At 50.1% G+C, this 22312-nt stretch overlaps 2 protein-coding genes across 2 annotated transcripts; both read right to left on the reverse strand.

The window, feature by feature from the left end:
• Positions 1-129: 129 nt before the first annotated feature.
• On the reverse strand, positions 130-10792 carry LOC119157451 (nuclear pore glycoprotein p62-like). The gene is made up of 12 exons (XM_037408403.1): positions 10424-10792; positions 9235-9635; positions 8262-8381; positions 7206-7334; positions 6336-6431; positions 5099-5207; positions 4803-4947; positions 4350-4399; positions 4090-4224; positions 3285-3396; positions 2365-2431; positions 130-739 (listed from the first exon to the last, which is right to left on the reverse strand). The coding sequence occupies exons 1-12, from the start codon at positions 10702-10704 to the stop codon at positions 648-650; spliced, it is 1737 nt and encodes a 578-aa protein (XP_037264300.1). The 5' UTR covers positions 10705-10792; the 3' UTR covers positions 130-647.
• A 1185-nt stretch (positions 10793-11977) lies between these two features.
• On the reverse strand, positions 11978-22246 carry LOC119157452 (nuclear pore glycoprotein p62-like). Its single transcript, XM_037408404.1, has 12 exons — positions 21857-22246; positions 20669-21069; positions 19685-19804; positions 18628-18756; positions 17759-17854; positions 16522-16630; positions 16226-16370; positions 15773-15822; positions 15513-15647; positions 14959-15070; positions 14038-14104; positions 11978-12231 (listed from the first exon to the last, which is right to left on the reverse strand). Exons 1-12 carry the CDS (start codon positions 22135-22137, stop codon positions 12140-12142), a joined length of 1737 nt encoding a protein of 578 aa, XP_037264301.1. The 5' UTR covers positions 22138-22246; the 3' UTR covers positions 11978-12139.
• Positions 22247-22312: the final 66 nt, after the last annotated feature.

Below are 22312 nucleotides of genomic sequence, written 5' to 3' on the forward strand. Positions count from 1 at the left end.
TCGCAGCAGGCTTGCTGACCATGGTCCTTCCTGCCCAACAACCTGCACTACACCCAATCGCCACACAAGCACCACTTTCCTGCCGGCACATCCAGTAATTTTTAATTGTGTAGAAATTCCACTGACAGGTACCAACCAGCACAAAAGCATTTATTGCCAGAAAGTACAGAAAACTAGGCCCACCTTCAGAAGTGGAAACATACCTAATTTAAACACAAACTCCAGCGAGCAACAGGAGGAACTGCAGTCTCTCAGAATGCTGCAGCTCCTTCTGAGGACAGCTCTTCATTAAACCATCTCTGTAAGGACCTGAATAAAGGCTTATGAAGTCTCAGCTGAACACGGTCAAGTTACATCTAAGTACTGGAGAGCTCAGCGGTGGAGTCACACAGTGCTTACATCCCTCGAGGACATCCGTTTGGGTCACTCACCAGTCTGCATGCACTTACAAAGAACAAAGAGCACGTACTTCCTCCACAAATTGCATCCAGTCTCCCAGACTGGAGCGGGTGAATTCCAGTCAGACACTGCAAGGACTGGCTTTTTTTATTGCAAGAAAAGAAACAAAACCAGATTGTAATTTGAGACCAGGATCCCCGACAATCTCTGTTTTCTATGGAGATTTCAGGTTAATCCTTTGAAGTCCTTCAATCAAAAGTGATCCGAAAACTGCGCTCTTGCTCTTTGCGGCGGCTCTCACAAACCTTTGTCACCTCTTCAACCTTTCTCTGCAACACAGCTGTGGGAGACACAAGCGATTAAATTCACAATCACCCTAGAACACAACCTGCACAGTTTAGCCTGCATAGGGAGAAAAGCATTTTAATTTTGCCAGTCACTCAGATTTGACAGTGCACAAAGGAGGACAAAACCCAGTACAAAGCACTCTCCATATGCAAAGGAGAGTGTCTAAAAAGTATTCTGAAGCATTCAGGGACTGGCAGGCAGAACTGCAAGAGTCCTGGGACATGTACTTGAATTTTTTATTAATGCAGGTTTTTTGTAGTTTCAGGGCGCTGTATCGGAGAGCAGAGCAAAACCTCCCTGAACAGGACCTGCAAGCTGATCTGCAGCTTGAGAAAAAGAAATTGTTCTATATACCAGTTTCCCCTATCCACCACCTGCACTTGCTTTGAATTATGCAAATTACCCGTGAACCACACAATATGTTAGAAGTTTATACCTATTTTCTTGCAGGGTATCACACAGCCATAACAAGCTTGTCACGGTAAATACAGAAAAGACAGTACAGTTGACCAGAAGAGCTGCTGAGCACAGCCACAGAGGAGCCACAACACACATAATCTATTATTTGCAGATCACCGATTTGGAAATATGTAAGCTGCCAATTCGTCATCAACTTTAAACACAGCAGGCACCAGAATATACAAATTACCTTGGCACAAGCTGAAGCCATTTCTATTTTCATTGCATGAAAGCTTATCAGAAACTATTCAACAGGGCTATGGCATTATGTCAGCCTGCAGCTTGGAGACAGACACACCAGGTTAGCTTTTGTTTTGCGCAGCATGTCAAACCCAGTATCTTCCAGTAATGTATTAAGCAACACATTTCAGTTTGTCACTTCTCAAAAAATTCACCATGCAGAAATGATTGTGGCATAAAATGGCCGTCTGCTTCACTAACTCACTGATCTCTGTCGCTCAAATCGGAGTTCAGTTGTAACTACGAAGGAAAAGTCTTTCTGGTTCTTTCAGGAAGAGGGACAGGGTCAGGACAAGCCTTTGGTCCACACACTCCTTTCACTTGTGGAAACAGCACCACCCTGCGTCCACGTGCAGAAACAAGAGTAACTACACTACCAAGTTTTCACTATCAAGCGCATCTTCCGCTCTGCACTACATCACAAGTTACTGCTACTGTCAAATTTCCACACTGCGGAGTTACTGCGCCTGCAGATACACATGTGCCGCTCAGTCTTACCTGCATCTGGCTTTCAGTGGCCGAGGGGATGATGGTAATGTTATGCATACACACACACACACACACACACCCTCCACCTCACCAACTTTCATATTCCAAAGGGAAACCCACCAACATTTTAGAAGCTGCAACATTTAACCTTAGTTTGGTAGAACAAAGCATAACATTTCCAAGTCCTCTGCCTTGCAATGATGCATTTCAAGCTGGGCTTTTTTGTAAGACATTAGCAGCTGCCAGGAATTACTTCTCAGCAAAGGCCCTGAACGTGCATCGGGAGAATTCAAGCACAGAAGGGGCAGTGTCATTGAAGGTGAGGAGGAGGAGAATCCTCGGGGAACTACAGCAATTCATTTCTGTTCAAGAAACACTCACTACATGCTTTCTCTTTACAGTCCCAAAAAGCAGCAAGACAACTCTCACCTGAATTCTGGTCAATCCACTGCAAGGAATCCATGTGCGCATTCAAAATTTTACAGATCTGCTGAAGCTGAGCAGAAACAGAAGGTGACAGTCATTTGTTACACTACATGGAAACTAAGAGCAGTAAGGCAGCTTGCCCACCCCTGCCGTTGGAACGTGACGCAGTCCAATTCCTCATATGTACAGCTCCACTAACTGAGCAGCCGCCTTCCCGTGCAACGACTGCATTGCTTTGCTTCTCCTTACCAGCAAGAAAACAGACTGCTTTAGAGTATGTGCTTGTGGCTTAGGCTGCTTCCAATTCAGACCTAGGAACCACCACCACATTAAGATCCTTAGGATGGAGCTGGCAAAAGTAAAAAGGAATGGCATAAAACTCAGTCTGCAGTAACAATGGGGAATTCTTACGGGAAAAAAAAGTTTCTCAGTAAAGCTACAAGGACAATCATGATCAATTTAACACCTATCAGAAAGAGCTGGTAATTCAGATCTTGTTTCCATGAGGATACAAAAGTAGTATTACAGAAACGCATCAGCAGCTACAGAGGGCCTTCTGAACAAAATTTAGGTTGCCAAAAGAAAGACGCAAGTGGTGGAGCAGGTAGCGGGAGCAGCCTTAAGAAATGCCTCTGAAACAAGCTGTAGTCTAGGCAAAAACTAGACAACAAGCAAATTACCAGAGTTCATACCACAATGGGATACTCTGAAAACTCACATAGTTATGTGAGTCAGCCTGGCTTGTGCTGCGTTATAATGCAAGTTTTACCAGAAGAGAACCAACCCACGGACAAAACAAAACACCCTGCTCCAAGGCTGAAACCACAAGCAGCAGACTATCCACAAGTGGACAAAGAGTTAGCAGTAGTTTAAATAATCTCTCCCTTCTATACAACACACAAAAAAAGAAAGCTTGCATTTACCGGGTCATTCGTGTCTGCCGGGCCTCCTGATGTATTCAGGTGTTCAATGACATCCTTCAGATCTTGTGCCATACGCTTCAACTGAGCATCAATATTTTCAGCCAGTTTATAGCTGCAAAATGCATGGGAACCAAGGTCAGAATATTAAAAGTGAACTTTGGAAGATCTACTCCCAGTCACACCAGTTCTGGGCAATCAGAATTAGCTTCCGCATCTTCCAACCTGGGCTGGCTTATACATGGGAACAGCACCCTGAGAGGCATTCTACAACACAGATGAACTAACTCCTAACATGTTTCTCTCTTGACAGATACATGGAGAGAGACAAGCAGTACTGTGGAGTGCTTTCTGGAAGGTTTTGTCAGATTCAAAGAACCAGCTGGTCTGGATTTTTCAAGACTTGTATTTCTTGGACCACACAAAGGCTACTTTTAATTACCATGCTACGATTCAAGCCTTGGGGTTTACACGGACACCTGAGCCACATGGTGCATTCTGCTCTTTCCACTTCTATCACTAAATAATCATTACTTTTCAGAGCTTACGCCAAAACTGGTAACCTTTTCCCACACAGCTGATTACACCAACACCCAAAGACATTTTCATGCAGATTCAAGGGCTTCCAGTCACAATCCCCATTTCTAATGTTTAAAACCTAAAGTTGCCATGCATAAAACAGGATTACGTGTTTGAATAAGGCCACTGAGAGTTCAATATTGTCATGTGTCCCAGCTCCACTTCTTGCTGATTGATCATCGCCACATTAGCCTGCTCATCTCATGGTCAAAGCTCATTTTTGTCTTACGTCCTCTCCCGTTCTTCATCCGCGTGCTGCAAGTAGATAGTCCCACTCTGCTCCTTCACAGACTCCTCCAGAGGGGTCAACAAGTCTTCAAGCTCTTTCTGCTGTGACAGAATGAAGTCCAGTTCCTGATCCAGTCTGGAAAAGAGAAAACGTTACTCTACCCCCACTTAGGCGTTATACACGTCCTAGATCTGCCGTACCACAACACAAGAAGATGCAAAAAAGAAAGAAAAACATCTCAGGTGTTCATAGTCTCCTACCTCTTCTGATCAAGCTTCACTTTCTCTACTTCTCTGTGTAATGAAGTAATCTGGAAACAGAAGACACCCAATTACACTACAAAAATTCAAGGGACAACCCATAAAAGAGGAGTGGTGGAACTGAGAAAGTCAGCACCATAAAAAACATTGACTAGGAACAGTTACATGAAGATTCACAGACCAGAACTGAATAATGGAGGTTGGGCTTTGAAAGCTCCACCCTAAGGTAACTCGTTACCACAGAGTAAACTCACATAAACAGATTTCCAAGCTTCAATGCCTAAAGACCAGAACAGACACAGAGTGAGTTTTTCAAAGGATTCAGAGATAATTCTATTTGAAAAACAGAAAAAAGAAGAGAAAGTCCCACTAGATGGCTTGCCGACTCCATAAAACTTAAAGCCTTTAAGGATCTAAGCAAGCAACATCAGGTTACACTGCATGTCACCTTACCTTCTCCCCATTCTCTATCAGCGTCTGGTCCCAGGCATTAACTTGCGTAGCTTGATGGAGAAAGTGTTTCTCTTGGTCTTCCAGTTCCAGACTCCACTTGTTTATCAGACTCTCCAGCTGGGCATAAGTCATCACTGGGGGCGCACTGACACAAAGCGCAAGGCAGCACAGAACACAAGATCAAAAGACAAAATAGAAACACAACAGCGCTCACTTCCCCTCCACCACCAGATACCACCATTAACACCGCCTCTTGTCCCAGTCAGGAAATAAGTCAGCTGTACCCAAACACTCACCTGGTGGTTGTGGTGGTGGTTATGGCAGCTGTAGAAGTCACAGCTCCAATAGCACCAGTCGTAGTTAATGGCTTAAGATTCAAAGCAAAGCCAGAAGCAGAAGTGGTGCCTGAAAGAAGAGGTTCAAGTCAAGCAACAGAAGTGGCCAGCAGCCACTACCCAGGAAATCGAGAACAGGTCCCACACACACCTCTCAGCGCAGAGCTGTATGAGATCAACTAGGTCCCTTTCCCTTTGAAGGGACAAAAAACAAATCCCACATCTCTCAGGAAGGGGAAAAAATGCACCTCGACACAAAAGCAGTAGACTGTAAACGCCTGGCTAGTAGTTCTAGTAAAACCAGGAACCTGCAACCTGCATTTAAACTGGGCATTATTCAAAGAAACACAGCGTTAGCCCACTCCTCTCAATCTCCTCACGTTTTAATATTAGACCTAGGAACCACCAGCACAGCCAGTCTCCTTCCAGCATCGCTGCAGAAGAGGCAATTTATGTCTTCACAAAGCTAAGAGCACCTGTCACATGGCAGTGGCAGCAGCCACATGGCACTTCGAGGCACTGAGCTCAAACACCTTGAGAGCTGAGCAGCAACCATGGCATCCCACTGAAAACTGGCTGGTAACTGCATCCAGAAAAAGACGCTCAGACCTGAACCCCAACACCGTGCAGCAGCAAATTCCACGGCAGGTTTTCACATGAGGGCTGCCACCTGAAGACAGCATCCATAGCTGCACTGCTTTTCTGGGGGTTGGTTTCTCAAGTTAATGATATCCAACGCTTTGCAATTTGTCCTATGGAAGAAACCGATGAATGGAGCAGCACTGCAACATAAACCATCTCTCCCTAACGCTCCCCACCAGTCGTTGGCCTCTCCCTTTCCCCATCAAGACACCTCTCCCTCGACTCCCCAGGCAAGTCTGCACCTACACAGGCAGGCCAAGAAAGAGCAGCTAATCCATTTACTTTACTTGCTGCAAACTACACCATCAAAGCGCACGGGCCTTCCTTCACCCAAACTCCCTTTGCTGCGGGGACAGGCTCTCAGAAGTTGTAGAGTTACTGTGCATTTGAGGAGATGGAAAAGGAGGATCAGAGGAAGAAAGACTGTGTTATTTTCAGCTACCGGAGGGCATTAGAAATTACAGCTGCTATGCTGCTACACTAGCGTGGCCCTTTACGACAGAGCACTGAAGGCAGGCTTCCTTCTCTTCAGCTACTTTCAGCACCTAGCTCTTACCAGTAGCAGTGCTTGTTGCGGCAGCTGTTGTTCCAGGAATTTTTAATCCAAACCCAAGCGTTCCAAGACTGCCTGTCCCAGTGGAAGGGGCACCAACTGGAAACGGAAGACAACACTGAGAGTTTGCAAAACCACTAAATGCAGTGCCCCTTTGGACAGCTCTGCCTGCTCACCCATCTCCACGTATGGTCTTTACTTCTATTAAACAGGACAGCTGTCGAGGTGGAGGATCATCCCGACACAACGTGAAAACAGGCAGGCTGAAGCTATAATACAGCCAGAATGCTCTGCAGTTCTTCCAGAAACTTTATCAACCCAGGTGCCAAGCTACTGTCATTTACCCATTTCCTGCCATAAATGTCTTTCAGCAAGAGGAAACTTGCCAGCTATTACGAGGGGAACTCACAAATGTACAGCTGCATCAAGACTTGTTTTTCACACACAGCACCTCCACTGCTCTTTAAGCAGCACTAACACCTCACGCAGAAGTCAAAAGGCAGACATAACCACACTCAAGGCACCGGGGTGTGGAAGTCGGCTGCTAAAACATCACTTGAAAGCTCAGTGGTGGCAATGCTCCCAGAGAGAGAAACAAACAATTCACATACAGCTAAAACTGCCCCATGCTGCTTCCTCACCCTGAATTTGAAGCGTGCTTTGGTTTGAACAAAAGCCTCCGCGCCTCACCATTGAAGGCAGTTTGCCAGAAATCACAAAGAGGGAAGGTGGCAAACAGCGACAAGAGCTGGCCCTTTGAGTTCTCCCATGTCACCCCAGCATCAGTATCTGCAGCTCCACCACTCACAGGCAGCACCAACCACGCTGCTTGTGTATTCCCCCAGCAGCTAAAACCCGTACGTTGTGACTTACGTGTGAGGCCTGTGGTGGTAGACGATGTCGGTGCTGAAGAACTCGCTATAGGCGCGAGCAACGTAGGCCCCGTCGAACCAAGAATCGAGGTTGTGGTGGTAGAGGCACTGGTAGCAGCTGTGGATGTTACTGCAAACAGAAAAAAGCATACCTCTTCTACAGCCAGACCGCAGCAAGCTCTCACCCATTTCAAAAGATTGTGCTGAACGCGCCATGCAGATCTGCCCAGCAACACCAGTTTTTTGATGGATGAAAGATGTAAAACTGTAGAAGAATGGCTGCAGAAGCGTGGCCACAGAATCCCTAAAGACCTGCACAATCCATTAGAATTGTGGTGAAGTTGTGCTGAAGTTAACAAGAAAGTGGCCTTGATCTATTCTTGAATCCTGAGACCAAGTAACTTTGTTGTACTACCAGGCCGTGGCTGTAACAAGCTGCAGCTGTTAGGGAAGACAGGTGCAAGGCCAAGGGAGATAGGGAGCGGAATGGGAATAAAGGGAGTAGCAAACCGCAAGGCTAAAACATAGCTAACGCAAACAGCTGCATGGATAGAATGCTTGTTCTAATCATGATAATTAGTGGTGTGAGAGCAGCGCGTGCTTAGGGGCTAATAACCAATTATATGTTTGCTTTGGGAACATGCTTGTGTATCGAGGCTATATAAGAAGCGTTAGAAGCTAATAAAGATGAGCAAGATGCATAACTCATATTGAGTAATTTCTCGACTCCGGCGGACCCCTCTCCCAACGTCAAACCAGTGTCCCTCTTATTCTACCTCAACCCTCTCTCTTCCAATGGGCCCTTTAAACCTGCCGCTCCCTTCCACTACGCTCCACCAACAAGTACAGGACAGAATTTGGCACGTGCGACACAATAAAAAAACCACGGTACTGACTCCAGCGGCTATATGAACTGCCACAGATTACTGGTGGCATTGCAAATTCACGGTGACAAACAGTTCTAGCCCGTTTCCAGACCCCAGTTCAGAAAACTGCTCCCAGAAGGACACCAGATTCGTTAAGTCTTCCGTAATTATCTCCTGTAATCACCTCCTACCTCCAAGTTTGGTTCCAAAGGACAGAGTGGGTCCCTGGCTGGTACTAGCGGTCAGCGTTGCTGCAGGCGCACTAGTGGCTGCTGTTGCTGCTGTTGAAGGCAATGTCCCAAAGTTTACACCTGGAACAAGTAGCACAAGGAAAAGACGAACCTTTCACTACAGAGACTCCGTAGTTTCCACTGGTAACAGCACTAGTCAAGTTTGAAGCAGTAAGAGCACAAAAAAGCCCCACAACAATACGCAGTGTAACAAATACTCCACGTTCTCCAGAAAACAAACTAGGGCTAACACGCTCCTTACCTCCAAAGACTTTCAACAATGATTCGTACACAGATGAACATCATCCCAGAGGCAACCACCTTCCCCCTGAGGCCTGTCACCATCACCACGTTATAACCATCCCCAACAAGTAAATAAAAAAAAAAAGCAAACTGAACTTTTGCCGGATCCTGCGCAAGTGGGCAAGCTCCTGCTGCTGGGAAGGTAAACAGTGCTTTATCGCAGAAATCAAGTGCTGGACCAAAGCGCCGTCCCGAGAAACTTTCCCTAAATACATGCTATGCTCAGCCAGACTGGCCTAGGGAAGACACAAACTCACTGGCTCGTTTAAACACATTGTCAGACTCAGTCAGTTCCTAAGAAAAAAATGGATTCAGGCACATCTGCTGGATACAAACGGATGTGGTTTTCTCTCTGCTGGCCTCAGAGAACAAATGATCAATACAAGTTCAAGAACACACGAGCTTGGAGGCATCTACTTCCCAAGAAAACACTGCACTAAAGGCTAAACAGCAATTGCTACTCGTCACCGATGACCCTGGAGAAGCGAATCAGAAGAACCACTGATCCCAGCCACTCCCCACATCTCCCACCAGCAGAAGCAGGAGGCTGCACAACCTCCACACCATCCCCGGTTGCCCTCCTCGCTGACAGCCTGCCTCGCTACAGCTGCCATTTCAAGCTGCAGCTCACCTGTGGACTGACCCCCAAGGCTGAAGGGGGTCGCTGACTGGGTGGCAGCTCCTAAGGTGGCAGCAGTGGTGGCAGCAGCTGCAGGTGCTGCTCCAAAGGTCAACCCTGTGGGCGCTGCTTGCGGAGCCGCAGTGCCGATGTTGAAGCCGGCCGTTCCGGCCTGAGCTGCAGTACCACTGGAAAAACTGAACCCTCCGGTCGTCCCAGACGGAGCGGTGGTCGTGGTGGTGGCGGCAGCAGTGGTGGCGGTGCCAGTGGATCCAAACACAAAGCCAGAAGGGGCTGCTGCTTGACTTGAGGGCGCACTGGCTGGTACAGAGCTACCAAACCCAAAGCCTGCTGTGATTCCTGTAGCCTGAGTGGCACTACTGCCTCCAAAGTTGAGTTTTGGGGCAGCTGTCCTAGAGAAAAAAAGGAAAGAAGCCGTTTTGGTGGAGGCTTACGTTCACCCAAGCACCCAGTCGGCTTTCTCACACATTCACTGGCAGCAGAAACCGCCTTTCAAGGAGGCGCGCGCTTTAACCAGGCTTATGTTGCAATTTTGACAAAGTCTGCATCTCAGCTCCTGTCACTGGCCATCCTCTTGTGAGGTCTCTTAAGCCTGACTCAGTGCTGCCTAAATACCCCCACCCACCCAGGCACCGCAACATATCTGGGGCGACGTCAGTGAAGTTGCTTCTTCTCTCAGCTCCTCAGCACCCTTGTCGCTTCCTCTACAGAAGACTGGTTTTTCACTCCCTTCTACCGCCAGCCCCCATCCGAGCTCCCTTCCCGCTGCTCCCATCTGGCAAGCTTCGACAGCAGCAGCTCTCAAGCATCGCCCCACAGCTCACAGCCTTGCCTAAGGACAAGCCGGGCACACTGGCTCCCACAGAAACACCCCGAGCGCTCCAGGGTCGCGCCTTCACGAGCGGCTTTACGCGCGGAGGCAGAGCTCTGCCGTCTCCCCGGCAGGCAGCGCCACGGGCCCGCTCAGGGGCCGAGGCAGCAGCCGCTCACGGCTCCGGCCCACCCGAGGGAGCCGGCGCTGGCAGGTCACAGGCCTCGCCCAGCGCCTGCCCAGCGCGCTCCCGCGGGGGGCCCAGGCACAAGGGCCGCAGCCCCGCTGCCCCGAGCCCGCCCGTGCCCCCGCGGCCGGGGCCGCTCGGCCCGGCCCACCCCACCCCCGCCCGGACCCCGGGCCCCTCACCCCAGCGGGAACACGTTTGCCGCCGGCGCCGCGGCGGCCGTGGCCGGCGTCCCGAAGCTGAAGCTGGCGGGCTGCGCGGCACCGCCCGGCCTGCTGAAGGAGAAGAGCCCGGCGGGCTGGCTGCTGGCGGGCGCCTGGGCCGCGCTGCCGAAGCTGAAGCCCGCCGAGGCGGCGGGCGTCGAGAAGGAGAAGCCGGTCGTGGCCGTGGTGGCGGCCGTCTTCGGCGTGCCCAGAGCGAAGCCGCCTCCCGCCGCGCCCGACCCGAAGTTGAACTGGTTCATGGCGGCCGCGCGGAGCGGGCAGCGGGGCCGCCGCCCTCAGCACAGCCGGGCCCGGCGGGGCCAGCGGCCACCCCCGCACACACCGCCCGCGCCCACACACACCGCCACACCGCCGCGCGCGCGGGGATGACGCACGCCCGCGCCGCGCCCGCCCCTCTCCGCCACCGCCCAACCGCCGGCCGCGCCTCCCTGCCGCCGGCGGCCATTGGCCAGTCCTGCTGCCGGTCGCGGGCGGCCGGCCGGATTGGCTGGCGGGACCACGAGAGGCGCGGCGGGGCGGTGCCGGCCCGTTGCCGCGGGGACGGGGACGCGGCCGGGGCGGCTGTGGGCCGTGCGGCGGCACCGGGGCCGGAAAGCGGGGCCGCGCCGAGGCCGGCTTTCCCCGGCTCTTCCCGCTCGCCCTGGGCTCGGGGCTGGAGCTGGGGCTGCCCTGGGCCTGCCCGGAGCGAAGCGCGGAACCCGCCTGCTCAGCGCTGCCATACGTCAATCGACGAGCGGCTCGCAGGTTTTACCCCTCGTTAGTCAGGAGATGACTCTCCCGCGCAGGCCCTTCCCTTTTCTCCGGGGGACAACACACAGACAAAGCTGACGGGTGCGGGCCCAGGAAGGAAAATACAAAGCAGAGCCCCTCACCCAGCATCGGCACCCCTTCAGCACTGGGCAGGGCCGAAGCACAAAGCCCACAGGGGATCTCGGTACAGGGGCACCCCTGCTAAATGCGCCGCCATTCACTTCCCTCTGCCAGTAAAGGCACAGCGCCACGGGCCTTATCAACGCGCTTTTATCAGAAAGCGGTGACCTTCGCAGCAGGCTTGCTGACCATGGTCCTTCCTGCCCAACAACCTGCACTACACCCAATCGCCACACAAGCACCACTTTCCTGCCGGCACATCCAGTAATTTTTAATTGTGTAGAAATTCCACTGACAGGTACCAACCAGCACAAAAGCATTTATTGCCAAAAGTACAGAAAACTAGGCCCACCTTCAGAAGTGGAAACATACCTAATTTAAACACAAACTCCAGCGAGCAACAGGAGGAACTGCAGTCTCTCAGAATGCTGCAGCTCCTTCTGAGGACAGCTCTTCATTAAACCATCTCTGTAAGGACCTGAATAAAGGCTTATGAAGTCTCAGCTGAACACGGTCAAGTTACACCTAAGTACTGGAGAGCTCAGCGGTGGAGTCACACAGTGCTTACATCCCTCGAGGACATCCGTTTGGGTCACTCACCAGTCTGCATGCACTTACAAAGAACAAAGAGCACGTACTTCCTCCACAAATTGCATCCAGTCTCCCAGACTGGAGCGGGTGAATTCCAGTCAGACACTGCAAGGACTGGCTTTTTTTATTGCAAGAAAAGAAACAAAACCAGATTGTAATTTGAGACCGGGATCTGTTTTCTATGGAGATTTCAGGTTAATCCTTTGAAGTCCTTCAATCAAAAGTGATCCGAAAACTGCGCTCTTGCTCTTTGCGGCGGCTCTCACAAACCTTTGTCACCTCTTCAACCTTTCTCTGCAACACAGCTGTGGGAGACACAAGCGATTAAATTCACAATCACCCTAGAACACAACCTGCACAGTCTCACAGATCTCTCTCACTCAAATCTGAGTTCATTTATACCTACATAGGAGAAGTCCTTCTGGTTCTCACAGGAAGGGAGAAAAGGTCATTACAAGGCTTTGGTCCAAACACTCTTTTCACCTGTGGAACAGCACCATCCTGCATCCTCATTCAGCAAGTCCATTTAACTGTGGCAATGCCAGTCAGTGCTAACGTGAATAAAATGCCACACAGTGGCACATAATTGTGTAACAAGTCAGACTTGTTAATAGCCACTGTGTGGGTATGCCTAGATAAGATCACCAGCTTACTCTAATCCGTCCCGGAGGCGTTCCACAGAAAGCAAACTTGATAACTTCACCTACAGGACAGATGCCCTGGGTCTGGTTTAGGTGGAGAGTGTCGGTTTTTTTACATAGACAAAAAAGAATACCAAGGAATGTGTCGCTCGCAGGCCTAGTCAATGTACTAATAGCAAGGGCTACATGAAGGGTTACTTCAGAACTGCACTGTTTTTCCACCTGACCACTTAAGTACACACGGTAACAGGCATTCTCCTTCCCAAGAACCCCACAGAAACAGAGATACATTAATATTTTTTTAAAACTTCAATTTCTTAGCTTATTGCTTCTTTCTGGCTTGAAGGTGAACTGGAGCTTAACTGTATCTTTACATGTATGTCTCCCAGCAAAGAAAATGAATCATTATTAACTGATAAGACAATTTCGACAGTACAGATTACAGAGGAAATACCGCATCTCCCTTCTCGGAAAATGTAAAGGAAAGGGGTTGCTATTTCCACACACATTCTGTAAAGCTAGAATTCTGATGTCACAGGAGCTGCACCAGACTTCCCAATAGAGGCATGTTCAGCATGCAGAAGTTCGCATATATATTCTGGAAGAAAACCAAATTAAATCCCGAGCTGAAGCCAATAATACTATTTAAACATGCGTGGTAGAATGCCTGCTTTCACCCAAGAAGTACATTCTCATCAGACAGTGCAATTTGATGCTGGTGAGAGAGCAGCACTGCTTTATATTCTGCCATGCCCCCGTGTGGCTGCTAACATCAGTTAAAAACCAAACACGTTTATACTTCTCAGATCCCTCACAAAGAGGCATTCCCTGTGAGAAAAGCTCCCACTTTATCTTAGGTATTAGCATGGCACCATGTCTTAGATTCACCTTTAACTGATATACCAAGCAACAATAACTACACTACCAAGTTTTCACTATCAAGTGCATCTTCCGCTCTGCACTACATCACAAGTTACTGCTACTGTCAAATTTCCACACTGCGGAGTTACTGCGCCTGCAGATACACATGTGCCGCTCAGTCTTACCTGCATCTGGCTTTCAGTGGCCGAGGGGATGATGGTAACGTTATGCATACACACACACACACACACACACACCCCCTCCACCTCACCAACTTTCATATTCCAAAGGGAAACCCACCAACATTTTAGAAGCTGCAACATTTAACCTTAGTTTGGTAGAACAAAGCATAACATTTCCAAGTCCTCTGCTTTGCAATGATGCATTTCAAGCTGGGCTTTTTTGTACGACATTAGCAGTTGCCAGGAATTACTTCTCAGCAAAGGCCCTGAACGTGCATCGGGAGAATTCAAGCACAAAAGGGGCAGTGTCATTGAAGGTGAGGAGGAGGAGAATCCTCGGGGAACTACAGCAATTCATTTCTGTTCAAGAAACACTCACTACATGCTTTCTCTTTACAGTCCCAAAAAGCAGCAAGACAACTCTCACCTGAATTCTGGTCAATCCACTGCAAGGAATCCATGTGTGCATTCAAAATTTTACAGATCTGCTGAAGCTGAGCAGAAACAGAAGGTGACAGTCATTTGTTACACTACATGGAAACTAAGAGCAGTAAGGCAGCTTGCCCACCCCTGCCGTTGGAACGTGACGCAGTCCAATTCCTCATATGTACAGCTCCACTAACTGAGCAGCCGCCTTCCCGTGCAACGACTGCATTGCTTTGCTTCTCCTTACCAGCAAGAAAACAGACTGCTTTAGAGTATGTGCTTGTGGCTTAGGCTGCTTCCAATTCAGACCTAGGAACCACCACCACATTAAGCTCCTTAGGATGGAGCTGGCCAAAGTAAAAAGGAATGGGATAAAACTCAGTCTGCAGTAACAATGGGGAATTCTTACGGGAAAAAAAAAGTTTCTCAGTAAAGCTACAAGGACAATCATGATCAATTTAACACCTATCAGAAAGAGCTGGTAATTCAGATCTTGTTTCCATGAGGATACAAAAGTAGTATTACAGAAACGCATCAGCAGCTACAGAGGGCCTTCTGAACAAAATTTAGGTTGCCAAAAGAAAGACGCAAGTGGCGGAGCAGGTAGCGGGAGCAGCCTTAAGAAATGCCTCTGAAACAAGCTGTAGTCTAGGCAAAAACTAGACAACAAGCAAATTACCAGAGTTCATACCACAATGGGATACTCTGAAAACTCACATAGTTATGTGAGTCAGCCTGGCTTGTGCTGCGTTATAATGCAAGTTTTACCAGAAGAGAACCAACCCACGGACAAAACAAAACACCCTGCTCCAAGGCTGAAACCACAAGCAGCAGACTATCCACAAGTGGACAAAGAGTTAGCAGTAGTTTAAATAATCTCTCCCTTCTATACAACACACAAAAAAAGAAAGCTTGCATTTACCGGGTCGCTCGTGTCTGCCGGGCCTCTTGATGTATTCAAGTGCTCAGTGATGTCTTTCAGATCTTGTGCCATACGCTTCAACTGAGCATCAATATTTTCAGCCAGTTTATAGCTGCAAAATGCATGGGAACCAAGGTCAGAATATTAAAAGTGAACTTTGGAAGACCTGCTCCCAGTCACACCAACTTCTTATTACACTACTGCAATTAAAGACTTTGGGCTTATAAGGACACACATAGTGCATTCTGCTCTTTTCACTTCTATCACTAAATAATCATTACTTTTCAGAGCTTACACCAAAATCGGTAACCTTTTCCCACACAGCTGATTACACCAACACCCAAAGACATTTTCATGCAGATTCAAGGGCTTCCAGTCACAATCCCCATTTCTAATGCTTAAAACCTAAAGTTGCCATGCATAAAACAGGATTACATTTTGAATAAGGCCACTGAGAGTTCAATATTGTCATGTGTCCCAGCTCCACTTCTTGCTGATTGATCATCGCCACATTAGCCTGCTCATCTCATGGTCAAAGCTCATTTTTGTCTTACGTCCTCTCCCGTTCTTCATCCGCATGCTGCAAGTAGATAGTCCCACTCTGCTCCTTCACAGACTCCTCCAGAGGGGTCAACAAGTCTTCAAGCTCTTTCTGCTGTGACAGAATGAAGTCCAGTTCCTGATCCAGTCTGGAAAAGAGAAAACGTTACTCTACCCCCACTTAGGCGTTATACACGTCCTAGATCTGCCGTACCACAACACAAGAAGATGCAAAAAAGAAAGAAAAACATCTCAGGTGTTCATAGTCTCCTACCTCTTCTGATCAAGCTTCACTTTCTCTACTTCTCTGTGTAATGAAGTAATCTGGAAACAGAAGACACCCAATTACACTACAAAAATTCAAGGGACAACCCATAAAAGAGGAGTGGTGGAACTGAGAAAGTCAGCACCATAAAAAACATTGACTAGGAACAGTTACATGAAGATTCACAGACCAGAACTGAATAATGGAGGTTGGGCTTTGAAAGCTCCACCCTAAGGTAACTCGTTACCACAGAGTAAACTCACATAAACAGATTTCCAAGCTTCAATGCCTAAAGACCAGAACAGACACAGAGTGAGTTTTTCAAAGGATTCAGAGATAATTCTATTTGAAAAACAGAAAAAAGAAGAGAAAGTCCCACTAGATGGCTTGCCGACTCCATAAAACTTAAAGCCTTTAAGGATCTAAGCAAGCAACATCAGGTTACACTGCATGTCACCTTACCTTCTCCCCATTCTCTATCAGCGTCTGGTCCCAGGCATTAACTTGCGTAGCTTGATGGAGAAAGTGTTTCTCTTGGTCTTCCAGTTCCAGACTCCACTTGTTTATCAGACTCTCCAGCTGGGCATAAGTCATCACTGGGGGCGCACTGACACAAAGCGCAAGGCAGCACAGAACACAAGATCAAAAGACAAAATAGAAACACAACAGCGCTCACTTCCCCTCCACCACCAGATACCACCATTAACACCGCCTCTTGTCCCAGTCAGGAAATAAGTCAGCTGTACCCAAACACTCACCTGGTGGTTGTGGTGGTGGTTATGGCAGCTGTAGAAGTCACAGCTCCAATAGCACCAGTCGTAGTTAATGGCTTAAGATTCAAAGCAAAGCCAGAAGCAGAAGTGGTGCCTGAAAGAAGAGGTTCAAGTCAAGCAACAGAAGTGGCCAGCAGCCACTACCCAGGAAATCGAGAACAGGTCCCACACACACCTCTCAGCGCAGAGCTGTATGAGATCAACTAGGTCCCTTTCCCTTTGAAGGGACAAAAAACAAATCCCACATCTCTCAGGAAGGGGAAAAAATGCACCTCGACACAAAAGCAGTAGACTGTAAACGCCTGGCTAGTAGTTCTAGTAAAACCAGGAACCTGCAACCTGCATTTAAACTGGGCATTATTCAAAGAAACACAGCGTTAGCCCACTCCTCTCAATCTCCTCACGTTTTAATATTAGACCTAGGAACCACCAGCACAGCCAGTCTCCTTCCAGCATCGCTGCAGAAGAGGCAATTTATGTCTTCACAAAGCTAAGAGCACCTGTCACATGGCAGTGGCAGCAGCCACATGGCACTTCGAGGCACTGAGCTCAAACACCTTGAGAGCTGAGCAGCAACCATGGCATCCCACTGAAAACTGGCTGGTAACTGCATCCAGAAAAAGACGCTCAGACCTGAACCCCAACACCGTGCAGCAGCAAATTCCACGGCAGGTTTTCACATGAGGGCTGCCACCTGAAGACAGCATCCATAGCTGCACTGCTTTTCTGGGGGTTGGTTTCTCAAGTTAATGATATCCAACGCTTTGCAATTTGTCCTATGGAAGAAACCGATGAATGGAGCAGCACTGCAACATAAACCATCTCTCCCTAACGCTCCCCACCAGTCGTTGGCCTCTCCCTTTCCCCATCAAGACACCTCTCCCTCGACTCCCCAGGCAAGTCTGCACCTACACAGGCAGGCCAAGAAAGAGCAGCTAATCCATTTACTTTACTTGCTGCAAACTACACCATCAAAGCGCACGGGCCTTCCTTCACCCAAACTCCCTTTGCTGCGGGGACAGGCTCTCAGAAGTTGTAGAGTTACTGTGCATTTGAGGAGATGGAAAAGGAGGATCAGAGGAAGAAAGACTGTGTTATTTTCAGCTACCGGAGGGCATTAGAAATTACAGCTGCTATGCTGCTACACTAGCGTGGCCCTTTACGACAGAGCACTGAAGGCAGGCTTCCTTCTCTTCAGCTACTTTCAGCACCTAGCTCTTACCAGTAGCAGTGCTTGTTGCGGCAGCTGTTGTTCCAGGAATTTTTAATCCAAACCCAAGCGTTCCAAGACTGCCTGTCCCAGTGGAAGGGGCACCAACTGGAAACGGAAGACAACACTGAGAGTTTGCAAAACCACTAAATGCAGTGCCCCTTTGGACAGCTCTGCCTGCTCACCCATCTCCACGTATGGTCTTTACTTCTATTAAACAGGACAGCTGTCGAGGTGGAGGATCATCCCGACACAACGTGAAAACAGGCAGGCTGAAGCTATAATACAGCCAGAATGCTCTGCAGTTCTTCCAGAAACTTTATCAACCCAGGTGCCAAGCTACTGTCATTTACCCATTTCCTGCCATAAATGTCTTTCAGCAAGAGGAAACTTGCCAGCTATTACGAGGGGAACTCACAAATGTACAGCTGCATCAAGACTTGTTTTTCACACACAGCACCTCCACTGCTCTTTAAGCAGCACTAACACCTCACGCAGAAGTCAAAGGCAGACATAACCACACTCAAGGCACCAGGGTGTGGAAGTCGGCTGCTAAAACATCACTTGAAAGCTCAGTGGTGGCAATGCTCCCAGAGAGAGAAACAAACAATTCACATACAGCTAAAACTGCCCCATGCTGCTTCCTCACCCTGAATTTGAAGCGTGCTTTGGTTTGAACAAAAGCCTCCGCGCCTCACCATTGAAGGCAGTTTGCCAGAAATCACAAAGAGGGAAGGTGGCAAACAGCGACAAGAGCTGGCCCTTTGAGTTCTCCCATGTCACCCCAGCATCAGTATCTGCAGCTCCACCACTCACAGGCAGCACCAACCACGCTGCTTGTGTATTCCCCCAGCAGCTAAAACCCGTACGTTGTGACTTACGTGTGAGGCCTGTGGTGGTAGACGATGTCGGTGCTGAAGAACTCGCTATAGGCGCGAGCAACGTAGGCCCCGTCGAACCAAGAATCGAGGTTGTGGTGGTAGAGGCACTGGTAGCAGCTGTGGATGTTACTGCAAACAGAAAAAAGCATACCTCTTCTACAGCCAGACCGCAGCAAGCTCTCACCCATTTCAAAAGATTGTGCTGAACGCGCCATGCAGATCTGCCCAGCAACACCAGTTTTTTGATGGATGAAAGATGTAAAACTGTAGAAGAATGGCTGCAGAAGCGTGGCCACAGAATCCCTAAAGACCTGCACAATCCATTAGAATTGTGGTGAAGTTGTGCTGAAGTTAACAAGAAAGTGGCCTTGATCTATTCTTGAATCCTGAGACCAAGTAACTTTGTTGTACTACCAGGCCGTGGCTGTAACAAGCTGCAGCTGTTAGGGAAGACAGGTGCAAGGCCAAGGGAGATAGGGAGCGGAATGGGAATAAAGGGAGTAGCAAACCGCAAGGCTAAAACATAGCTAACGCAAACAGCTGCATGGATAGAATGCTTGTTCTAATCATGATAATTAGTGGTGTGAGAGCAGCGCGTGCTTAGGGGCTAATAACCAATTATATGTTTGCTTTGGGAACATGCTTGTGTATCGAGGCTATATAAGAAGCGTTAGAAGCTAATAAAAGATGAGCAAGATGCATAACTCATATTGAGTAATTTCTCGACTCCGGCGGACCCCTCTCCCAACATCAAACCAGTGTCCCTCTTATTCTACCTCAACCCTCTCTCTTCCAATGGGCCCTTTAAACCTGCCGCTCCCTTCCACTACGCTCCACCAACAAGTACAGGACAGAATTTGGCACGTGCGACACAATAAAAAAACCACGGTACTGACTCCAGCGGCTATATGAACTGCCACAGATTACTGGTGGCATTGCAAATTCACGGTGACAAACAGTTCTAGCCTGTTTCCAGACCCCAGTTCAGAAAACTGCTCCCAGAAGGACACCAGATTCGTTAAGTCTTCCGTAATTATCTCCTGTAATCACCTCCTACCTCCAAGTTTGGTTCCAAAGGACAGAGTGGGTCCCTGGCTGGTACTAGCGGTCAGCGTTGCTGCAGGCGCACTAGTGGCTGCTGTTGCTGCTGTTGAAGGCAATGTCCCAAAGTTTACACCTGGAACAAGTAGCACAAGGAAAAGGAAAAGACGAACCTTTCACTACAGAGACTCCGTAGTTTCCACTGATAACAGCACTAGTCAAGTTTGAAGCAGTAAGAGCACAAAAAAGCCCCACAACAATACGCAGTGTAACAAATACTCCACGTTCTCCAGAAAACAAACTAGGGCTAACACGCTCCTTACCTCCAAAGACTTTCAACAATGATTCGTACACAGATGAACATCACCCTCATCCCAGAGGCAACCACCTTCCCCCTGAGGCCTGTCACCATCACCACGTTATAACCATCCCCAACAAGTAAATAAAAAAAAAGCAAAACTGAACTTTTGCCGGATCCTGCGCGAGTGGGCAAGCTCCTGCTGCTGGGAAGGTAAACAGTGCTTTATCGCAGAAATCAAGTGCTGGACCAAAGCGCCGTCCCGAGAAACTTTCCCTAAATACATGCTATGCTCAGCCAGACTGGCCTAGGGAAGACACAAACTCACTGGCTCGTTTAAACACATTGTCAGACTCAGTCAGTTCCTAAGAAAAAAATGGATTCAGGCACATCTGCTGGATACAAACGGATGTGGTTTTCTCTCTGCTGGCCTCAGAGAACAAATGATCAATACAAGTTCAAGAACACACGAGCTTGGAGGCATCTACTTCCCAAGAAAACACTGCACTAAAGGCTAAACAGCAATTGCTACTCGTCACCGATGACCCTGGAGAAGCGAATCAGAAGAACCACTGATCCCAGCCACTCCCCACATCTCCCACCAGCAGAAGCAGGAGGCTGCACAACCTCCACACCATCCCCGGTTGCCCTCCTCGCTGACAGCCTGCCTCGCTACAGCTGCCATTTCAAGCTGCAGCTCACCTGTGGACTGACCCCCAAGGCTGAAGGGGGTCGCTGACTGGGTGGCAGCTCCTAAGGTGGCAGCAGTGGTGGCAGCAGCTGCAGGTGCTGCTCCAAAGGTCAACCCTGTGGGCGCTGCTTGCGGAGCCGCAGTGCCGATGTTGAAGCCGGCCGTTCCGGCCTGAGCTGCAGTACCACTGGAAAAACTGAACCCTCCGGTCGTCCCAGACGGAGCGGTGGTCGTGGTGGTGGCGGCAGCAGTGGTGGCGGTGCCAGTGGATCCAAACACAAAGCCAGAAGGGGCTGCTGCTTGACTTGAGGGCGCACTGGCTGGTACAGAGCTACCAAACCCAAAGCCTGCTGTGATTCCTGTAGCCTGAGTGGCACTACTGCCTCCAAAGTTGAGTTTTGGGGCAGCTGTCCTAGAGAAAAAAAGGAAAGAAGCCGTTTTGGTGGAGGCTTACGTTCACCCAAGCACCCAGTCGGCTTTCTCACACATTCACTGGCAGCAGAAACCGCCTTTCAAGGAGGCGCGCGCTTTAACCAGGCTTATGTTGCAATTTTGACAAAGTCTGCATCTCAGCTCCTGTCACTGGCCATCCTCTTGTGAGGTCTCTTAAGCCTGACTCAGTGCTGCCTAAATACCCCACCCACCCAGGCACCGCAACATATCTGGGGCGACGTCAGTGAAGTTGCTTCTTCTCTCAGCTCCTCAGCACCCTTGTCGCTTCCTCTACAGAAGACTCGTTTTTCACTCCCTTCTACCGCCAGCCCCCATCCGAGCTCCCTTCCCGCTGCTCCCATCTGGCAAGCTTCGACAGCAGCAGCTCTCAAGCATCGCCCCACAGCTCACAGCCTTGCCTAAGGACAAGCCGGGCACACTGGCTCCCACAGAAACACCCCGAGCGCTCCAGGGTCGCGCCTTCACGAGCGGCTTTACGCGCGGAGGCAGAGCTCTGCCGTCTCCCCGGCAGGCAGCGCCACGGGCCCGCTCAGGGGCCGAGGCAGCAGCCGCTCACGGCTCCGGCCCACCCGAGGGAGCCGGCGCTGGCAGGTCACAGGCCTCGCCCAGCGCCTGCCCAGCGCGCTCCCGCGGGGGGCCCAGGCACAAGGGCCGCAGCCCCGCTGCCCCGAGCCCGCCCGTGCCCCCGCGGCCGGGGCCGCTCGGCCCGGCCCACCCCACCCCCGCCCGGACCCCGGGCCCCTCACCCCAGCGGGAACACGTTTGCCGCCGGCGCCGCGGCGGCCGTGGCCGGCGTCCCGAAGCTGAAGCTGGCGGGCTGCGCGGCACCGCCCGGCCTGCTGAAGGAGAAGAGCCCGGCGGGCTGGCTGCTGGCGGGCGCCTGGGCCGCGCTGCCGAAGCTGAAGCCCGCCGAGGCGGCGGGCGTCGAGAAGGAGAAGCCGGTCGTGGCCGTGGTGGCGGCCGTCTTCGGCGTGCCCAGAGCGAAGCCGCCTCCCGCCGCGCCCGACCCGAAGTTGAACTGGTTCATGGCGGCCGCGCGGAGCGGGCAGCGGGGCCGCCGCCCTCAGCACAGCCGGGCCCGGCGGGGCCAGCGGCCACCCCCGCACACACCGCCCGCGCCCGCACACACCGCCACACCGCCGCGCGCGCGGGGATGACGCACGCCCGCGCCGCGCCCGCCCCTCTCCGCCACCGCCCAACCG

The sequence above is a fragment of the Falco rusticolus genome, chromosome 14, assembly GCF_015220075.1.
Source record: "Falco rusticolus isolate bFalRus1 chromosome 14, bFalRus1.pri, whole genome shotgun sequence".
In the NCBI taxonomy this organism is placed as follows: domain Eukaryota; kingdom Metazoa; phylum Chordata; class Aves; order Falconiformes; family Falconidae; genus Falco; species Falco rusticolus.